General features: G+C 37.9%; 1 protein-coding gene across 1 annotated transcript; it reads right to left on the bottom strand.

The window, feature by feature from the left end:
• Window positions 1-592: 592 nt before the first annotated feature.
• On the bottom strand, window positions 593-6,738 carry LOC141007690 (uncharacterized). The gene is made up of 9 exons (XM_073480074.1): window positions 6,705-6,738; window positions 5,688-5,984; window positions 5,327-5,377; window positions 4,532-4,579; window positions 4,148-4,176; window positions 3,916-3,936; window positions 3,399-3,821; window positions 2,765-2,989; window positions 593-2,351 (listed from the first exon to the last, which is right to left on the bottom strand). Exons 2-9 carry the CDS (start codon window positions 5,980-5,982, stop codon window positions 2,091-2,093), a joined length of 1,353 nt encoding a protein of 450 aa, XP_073336175.1. The 5' UTR covers window positions 5,983-5,984; window positions 6,705-6,738; the 3' UTR covers window positions 593-2,090.
• Window positions 6,739-8,329: the final 1,591 nt, after the last annotated feature.

Genomic DNA, 8,329 nt, shown 5'->3' with positions numbered 1-8,329 from the left:
GATTGCAGCTCTCTTTATCTTGAATTTATTTTTGAAAAATATGTGGACAGATTTTTCATCATCAAACATTTATTTTTTCTACCTTTGATTGCTAATCCTCTTAATATCCAGTTTCAAAGTTCACGTCACCCCTCCAGTTAACAATGGTTTAGCCCGCTCTGCCTCACTACAAGTCAATGCGAGAATCAACCACAGACATTAAAAATAACTAATTAACTCCTGCTTTCACTTTCCGTTAGTGTGAAGTCACCAACTAACTTTCAGTTAGTGTGAAGTCATTACTAGTCATTACTACAGCAGGTTGTCTTTAAAAATACACTGTTAAAAGTACTATATTAAAAATGGAGATTACGTAGTGTAGTGTAGTGTAGAAGTATTGGCAATAAAATATATTTGAAATATGAAAAAGTATTTTTATACAGAATGGCCTATTGTCAAATCAAATCAGATCTCTCCTTCTCAGTCACATGTATGCAGGCAGCAGCATGTTAATGTTGTAGCTTGTCTCTTTTCTTTCACTTTATTTCAGACAGAACAGTCACAGTGAAGAGAACGACCTGCTCTTATGACAACAGATGGACAAAAGGGAATGTCATTTTAAAGAAATGATATTTAATGCTCATCATACAGATATAAAAAAATGACAACTACAAACAAACTTACACACAAACACACCCTTAAAAATCAACACGACAGTAGTCCCCCCAAAAAAGATCTAAGACAACAATGTTTTGGCTCAGATAAAATGTGAAGAACGACACGACTGAGTGTCACATAGCAGTGACTTAAATGTGCGCTGTGTAGTTCTGGAGAAGAAATCAAACTGAGAATTTTAATATTTACAATATTAATGAGGTAATAATAAAAACACATATTTATTATATCATAAATTAATAAACAAACTGTTCTCAGAGGAAAATAAGGTCCCAGAACCTTATATATGTTTGTTTATATGTGGTGGACCCCGCCACCTTTTCTACCTTCAAAGTAATTACGTGTCCTGTTTGTTCAGATTGTTTAAGCGGGAAAAAAATCGGTCTGTGAAGATCTTTCTCTTCTCATTAAAATCACTTCAACAAAACTACAGAGAGCTCCTTTAAGCGTCCAAGAAACGAGAGAATTAAAGTGTCTCAAATTTATCATAAAACTCATTTGTGTTCCTCGGAGCCTCTCGAGATGGATCCCTCAGACTACTTCCCGAACCCACCTAGAAATGCAAAGAGCAGTGGTGGCCTCCTCTCCTGTACAATTATTCTCTGTGCCACTAAAATACCAAACATCAGAGTCTCCTGTGAAGAACTACATGAGGGAATCAATGCATCAGGTTCAACCTGTAAATCATACATACAGGTAAAAGGTACATCAGGACACACAATGCAGATTTTTTAACTGAAGGAAACACAATTTAAAATAAAACAAAGAAAGAAAAATAACATTATTTATAAAAACAGTTAGCACTAGGGGGCGACAAAGATCTGTACAAAAGTTCATAACACAGACGTTACAGTTTTAAGTGCTTTTTGTTTTTGATTGTTAAATTGAACAAATGTTGTTGGAACTGATTGCTTTAAGCAGAAGCTTCTGTAAATTTACACTGATGACATTTAGCAATCATAATAATAATACACTTAATCATGATATCGTGAGGTTTTCTCTTATGTGTTATTTTCCAGGAGACAGAACAACAACCTTCACTTGTAGCTCGTCTTTATGGAGCCGATGCCTTCACTTTAGTTAAAACTGTTTTCAGACACACGACAAGATCGATCGTAGCAGAAAGACAAACAGAACAATAATCAATACATTTTTCATGATGACGGATCGATTCTTCAAAAAGTGAACATAATAAAAAGTATGAGTATAAAATAAGTTGCTGATTTGAAAACACTTCCATAGTTTACATATAAAAGCACTTTACATAAATCTGCACTGAGATTTTCAGAACATTAATATAAATGTTGCACCCGTATGTTTAACACAACGACAGAAAACAAGAAGAGAAAATGTGTCACAATACTTTGTACTGAAACACAAACAGTTATTATTATTATGATTGTGGAGAAGGGGGGGATCTTAAAAAGCATCATTATTTATACCACTGAAGCAGCCGTAAGTTTTTTAATTTTACCTCCTTGTATTACTGCGTCTGCTGAGACAGGAATCATGTCAAGGAGCGTTTCTTTTATATCACCGTCCAGTTCGAAGCCAAAAGCCTCTGCCAGAAGTCGAGAAGCCACAACACACCCACGCATCTTGTCTCCAAAAAATGCGTCCAGGTGAGTCTTCGTCTTTGTGGCTTTTGTGATTCCTTCAATCTTAATTCTCACGCTCTGGCTGCCAGCACTTTGAACCTGTGTAAAGATTAACAGTCATGGTTCAGGAGATGCTTAAGAAAACCTTTAAAGTCATTCAAGAGATTTAACAGTTGCCCACTCAGAAACTTTGCAGTGAGGTCGTATCGAAGACCATCAGTGACATTGTTGGTGCCCAACCACCGTCGTTATTAACCTTTTGTGTTTTTCACTATGATTTTTCACTATGAAACAGGATGTTGTTGCAACTCAAATACACAGTGTTTATTCTAATCTGACCCCAAATTTCACATGTTTGATGAGAATCCCAGCCTGAGGACAGCGATGTGTCAATTAAGAGTGGTAGTACTCGCAGCGTGCTCATGTTTTTCCAACGCTACATGTAGATGTGCCTCATTCCTCCCACATAAACAACAAACAGCTGACTTGTGACTGCAGAGAGCAGCAGCTACCTTCTGAATTTTGGTGTATCCAGTTGAGTTCAGTGAGATTATGTCATGGTACCGGTTGATCTTCATGTTGGTAGCCTGGATGACGTCACCAACTGATAATCCTTTGCACTGCTTGGTGTCTTCACCCCACATGCAGATGCTGATGGAATCGGAGTCATCTTTTATCTGGAAACGCTGCGTCTTCTTCTGTTTGTTCTTCCCTGCAGCTGGTTCGATAGGATCAATCTGAACAAACCAACAGCACGTGATTAAAACAACAATTGAAAGAAAAGACCAAGTTTTTTTTCAGATTAAAAAACAATTTGTTTGGTAAAGATGTGGCTCCATTAGTGCTGCACTTTCAGATCAGGTATCGTGTGTAATCAACAACTTTGTCTTAGTTTTCACTTCAAATAGAAAAAGTATCTTTTTTGGTGTTGGTCTGTGTATCATCTGTTCATTCAAAGCCAGTGTACACGACCTGCTGAACAGCAAACCGCAGACAGACAGAACGAGACGAGCTGGTGAACATAGAGGAGCAAAGAGGCAGATGTTTCCCTCAGGAGCTGCTGGAGGCTGAAATCAGCTGAAATCAGCTGAAATCAGCTGAAATCAGCTGAAACAGAGAATGTTGAGTTCTCCAGTTTTGACTCACCTCTGTAATGGTGCCTTTAACAGTCACACGGCTGTCAGATAGTTTGGCATCAGCAATGGAGTAATCTGGACTCTTGGGATAAATTAGCTCCTGAGCTTCCACCTGGAGCTCGACTGGAACTTGAACAGATCTCGTCTGTGAGAATTTACTCTGTGAGTGAAACTTAACAAAACCATTCTCATCTTTCGTTAACTGTCTGAACAAGTAGGTCTTCTCTTCCAAGATTTGTTTATACAACGGTTTTCCATACACCATCAACTTAATGCTGGCCGTCTCATCGGCGACTGCCACGTAAAAAAAAAACTTTTTTACATTTTCTTTGGTTTGATATCTGCGCACACCGGACTTCTGAACAACTTTCCCAACAATGACGTCAGTGTCGAGAAGGGTACTGCTGGATTTCAGATCACGGATGGATTTCTTCTGCACACAAACAAGAGAAAAAAATCTCAAAGAAACATCAATACAAACATTAAAGTTGTGACCACTGAAAGAAAATTCAAAGAAAACCACTTACCCAAGGATCCGTGTTCGCCTCCTGGAAAACAAACGTTTCGTTGATGCTCAGTTCTCAGTAATGAAGAAACAAACCATTCAAACCACCAATCATTCCTCCTTTTCAGCTACACAGTCAGAGGCATCATGTGTTTGAAATATTTGGATATCATATCTTTTATATATGCATCTGAAAATGCATGCAAGTGGATTAATTCAGCAATAAACTAACAGGTTTATTTAAAAAGTCCTACCTTGACAGGTTGACTGCTCTTCTCTTGATCTGTAAAGGAGAAACAAACATCAGTCAGTGTTTCTGACAGTGTGAGGCTGTAGCATATTAAAGCTGAGCTAAAATCAACTTTAATACACTACAGCCTCACATGCTGATTCAAAAAACTGGTTTGTTAACGAGCTGGCTGGTCGTCTGACTGCTCGTGATCTCAGATCTCAGATATTAATATTAACTTGAGCACATTTGTATTATTACTGGTAGAAATTATGGATATAGCTACAAAAATGAGACCCTGGTTGACATTAATCAGAGTTTTCCATCGTTAAATATCTAAGAAATTACACAAACTACCCAGGAGTGTAAAGAGACGTGGGGCCAGATCTTAGTGTTGACCCCTTCGTACCTTCTGCAGGCGTTTTTTTCTTCTCCACTGGATCACATTTCCTCTTCCCTGAAAATAAAACATAAACTATAAATGTAAACACAAACGCAGAGTGGATACTACACCAAAAGTAGTTTCAGTAGAAATGACACTAAAATAAAGAAACGGGAAAGCTGATTTTCAACCAGCTTAGATTCACTACAGTGTTGGTAATATATGCAACTGAACAATGCTAAAATTCTCATCTCCTCACATCCTCCCAAATGACATGTTTTACATCATCTGGTGGATTTTAGGGCCGTTGTATCAACCACAGATCGACGGACTCAAAGAGTACCGTCGGATCGAGAGAGGGCTGCCAGGTTGTCTAAACTAGGTCGTGCAGAAAAACTATGAACCAAGATTGTGTTCCTGAACTGCCCACTTCTGCCCACAGTGTTTTCAGAAACATACTTTGGTGTTCTGATTAGATTCAGTAGAGAAAGATGTGGGCCTGATCAAATATTTACTGTGACTGTTTCTGGGGACGTTTTAGCTTCGATGTTTGTTACCAGCCAGCTGACTACGAGCCAAAACCAAGCACCAAATTCATAGTATGCCATCCGTCAGCCGAAGTGTTTTTTGGTCCGGTGCAGTGAATTCTGGTTTTCTATCTTTGGAGCAGCAGCGAATACCACAGCCCTTTATCTCTGTCCTCTCTGGTCATAAAGTGCCAATTTCAAACACATTTGTGTCTTTCTGCTGCAGAGACAGACCAGTTTCATGCAAGAGCCAGCAGTGAAATACTTCTTTAAGTGATGTGGTCTGTTAACCTACCTGCTGGAGGATTTTCTTCCTTCTCCACTGGATCACATTTTCTCTTCTCTCCTGTAAATAGATTTGACACTGAATGTAAGTAAAGTTCCTGAGACACCTGCTGTCCACTCAGTGTCCACACTTCACCCTGACAGTGTGGACAGTTTAGTCGCTTCACAGCTGTGACCTGCAGCCGGAGGTGTCTCTGCTAAATAAAGCCTGAAGGGGGTGAATACTTCATCATTTATTGTTCAATATTTATATTTATTGTTTAGATATTGGTTTACATCTTGACATTAAAGTATTTCTACATCCTCCATCTGTGATCCATTGAAACATTTAAAAAGTCCAATATTTCAAAACTTATATTATATGAACTCACCTTTTCTCCCTTTTTCTTTGTTCCTCAGTTCTTCAACAAAGGGGCTCAACAGATCCTGCATTTTGTCGTCCTTCCTTGGTAACTCCTCCATGATATCATGTATTTCAGAGATTGATCCGTCACGTCCGTAGTGCTCAATGATTCTTTGGGCCATCGTTGCTTTAGATCTGCCTCTCTGCTGACTTCTGGGGATTTTTTCCAGATATTCCATCGTCTCTCTGTACTGTTTGTTGTCCAGCTCTCCCAGGATTTTAGTCAGAATTGGTTTCCACTTTTTCTCTGAAGTAACCGACATCTCTGTCACACAGAAACATGAGTGAACAGAAATGAGACCGTTCCTGCTGTTTTTTCCGATGTGATGTGAACATCCTCAAATTAAAGATGAACGTTGGTACATTATCGCTGTCGTCTTGATTTATTTCACAGAGCTCAGCCAACAGTCTGCTGTATTTACTGTACACACACGTTGTGCTGTTCTTACCTTACATGTGTACTGAAGTACAGAACTTGAGTAATGTTTTAAGTTAAAATTACAGTTAAAGGTTTTTTTGGACTTCATTATGTCCTCGTTACTTTTTAAATCTTTGCCCTGTAGCTTAAAGTCAACAAACAAGTCAGCACCAGCAACGACCACCAGACCTGTAACTGTTGAACATTAACAAGTAAAGACGAGATAAGACGACACCAACGATGAACCGTCTGCTCCTTCAACCTTTAATATGATCTTAGTACAGCTAACAGCTAACAGAGAGCTAACAGGGAGCTAACAGGAAGCTAACAGGAAGCTAACAGGGAGCTAACAGAGAGCTAACAGGGAGCTAGCGTCAGCCACCATTAAAACAAACAACAAACTAACCCTCCTCACAGTCCGTTCAATGTTCAGCACAAATATTTGTGTTGTCATTAAAGTTATAAAGTGGTTTAAAAAGGTTTTACCTCACAGTGGATTCACTTTTCAAAATAAACGAGTCTTAAATTAATACTTATTATTAGTCTTTATTAATGATTCATACTCACTTCATCAACAGGCTGTTTGCATCCGAGACCTGTGAAGGCTGTAGGTCTGTCAGTGGCGGGAACAGGAAACACGGCACATACCAACTTAAATCATGTGTCACCGACCCGCCTGCAGCTCTGGTATCTACAATACATCTAGAAATATATATGAAGACAGTTTTTAATCACCATAGATTTGATTTTTTCCAACTTTGATTCTTAATCGTCATTACATCCAGTTTCCAAGTTCACAGGCCACCCCTCCAGTGAGCAATGGTTCGGCCCGCTCCCTCCCGCCCAGAAACAGGGCTGAACCAGAACACCACAAGTGGACAAACTGCCGCAGAGCAACAACAGAGATCATTTACAGCCGTGTAAAATGATTTAAAGCTCATTTATAACTGCTGTAAGTTTGACTTTTAGAGGAGAGGAGCTGTAGGATGGAACAGAAAGCTTTTATTATCATTGTACAGAAGAACACAACAGCACCAGGATCAGTACTCCTGATCGGTGCAGCACAGGAAACATACAAATATAAATAAGTATACAAATATAATATGGATATAAGTATAAAAACTGCCACAGTAAACAAACATACAGCTGACTGGTTGTCCTGGAATATATCTCATAATCAAGAGTAAGAAAATCAATAATAAACACAGTGTGTGTTGAATATGTGTTTTAATCCTCCAGAATAGTTGCAGTATTTGAATGTACTTAATACACAGAGAAATATAGGTATTTTAGAGAAATATCACAATTTTCATATAACCGTGATATTAAAAAAATGAAATGGTATTATGTTAATAACACACACATGATTTTATAGTATAAATAATCCAGTGAAGATGCTCGGCCTCAGTCAGTGAGTTAATCTGGTTTTCTTTTCACTTGTGATTGAGTGTAGTTGTTGTTTTTGTACACCTTTTTTTTTAAAAAGAGACAAAACACAGTTAATAAAGTTACAGATAGATTTGATTTCTTGTATATTTTTCTGATTATATCGTTACCATGAATTCGTTTGGCCTCGATAGTCGTGTAGTGAAAGTCTGATACAGTAGTTCAACCCTGACGCTGTGTAAAACATAAATAAAACAATGTGATCATTTCTATTCAACTGAAAAGTTAACATATTTCATATTTTTATATATTCAGTGATTTTTTTGTATTTATCTGCTTATTCTGACTTTGACGGCAGCAAATCAAACAAGTTGTGACTGAAACAACTAAAGACTGAAAGTTGAGCAATTCTTTGTTTTTAATGAGGTTTTAAACAAAGTTTATTAACTACAAAATGTAAGTTAACAGAACTTCTTATGAGCGGCTGGTTTGAACTTCGGTGGTGGAAAGTAATGATTTACTTCAGTACAATATTGAAATATTTGTATTTCCATTTTCTTCTACGTTTTACTTGTACTGCTCCACTACATTTACTTGACACCTTTGGAGATCGTGTTACTTTATATAGAGACACGATTCTGCTTCAGACTCCAGACTGAACTTTAAACTCATAACTGCTTCCTGGTGAAACATTCAGTGTTTATTATGAACAAGTTCATTGTTGGTTAACTTTTACACCTGAAGTTAATTATTGAGCCATTAAATCAAAAACCAGTTTAAGTTCCTGTCCCGACTTATTCACTTAA

The sequence above is a fragment of the Pagrus major genome, chromosome 13, assembly GCF_040436345.1.
Source record: "Pagrus major chromosome 13, Pma_NU_1.0".
Taxonomy (NCBI): domain Eukaryota; kingdom Metazoa; phylum Chordata; class Actinopteri; order Spariformes; family Sparidae; genus Pagrus; species Pagrus major.
The sequence above is the reverse complement of the archived record's forward strand: the minus strand, read 5'-3'. Positions and strand labels throughout refer to the sequence as shown.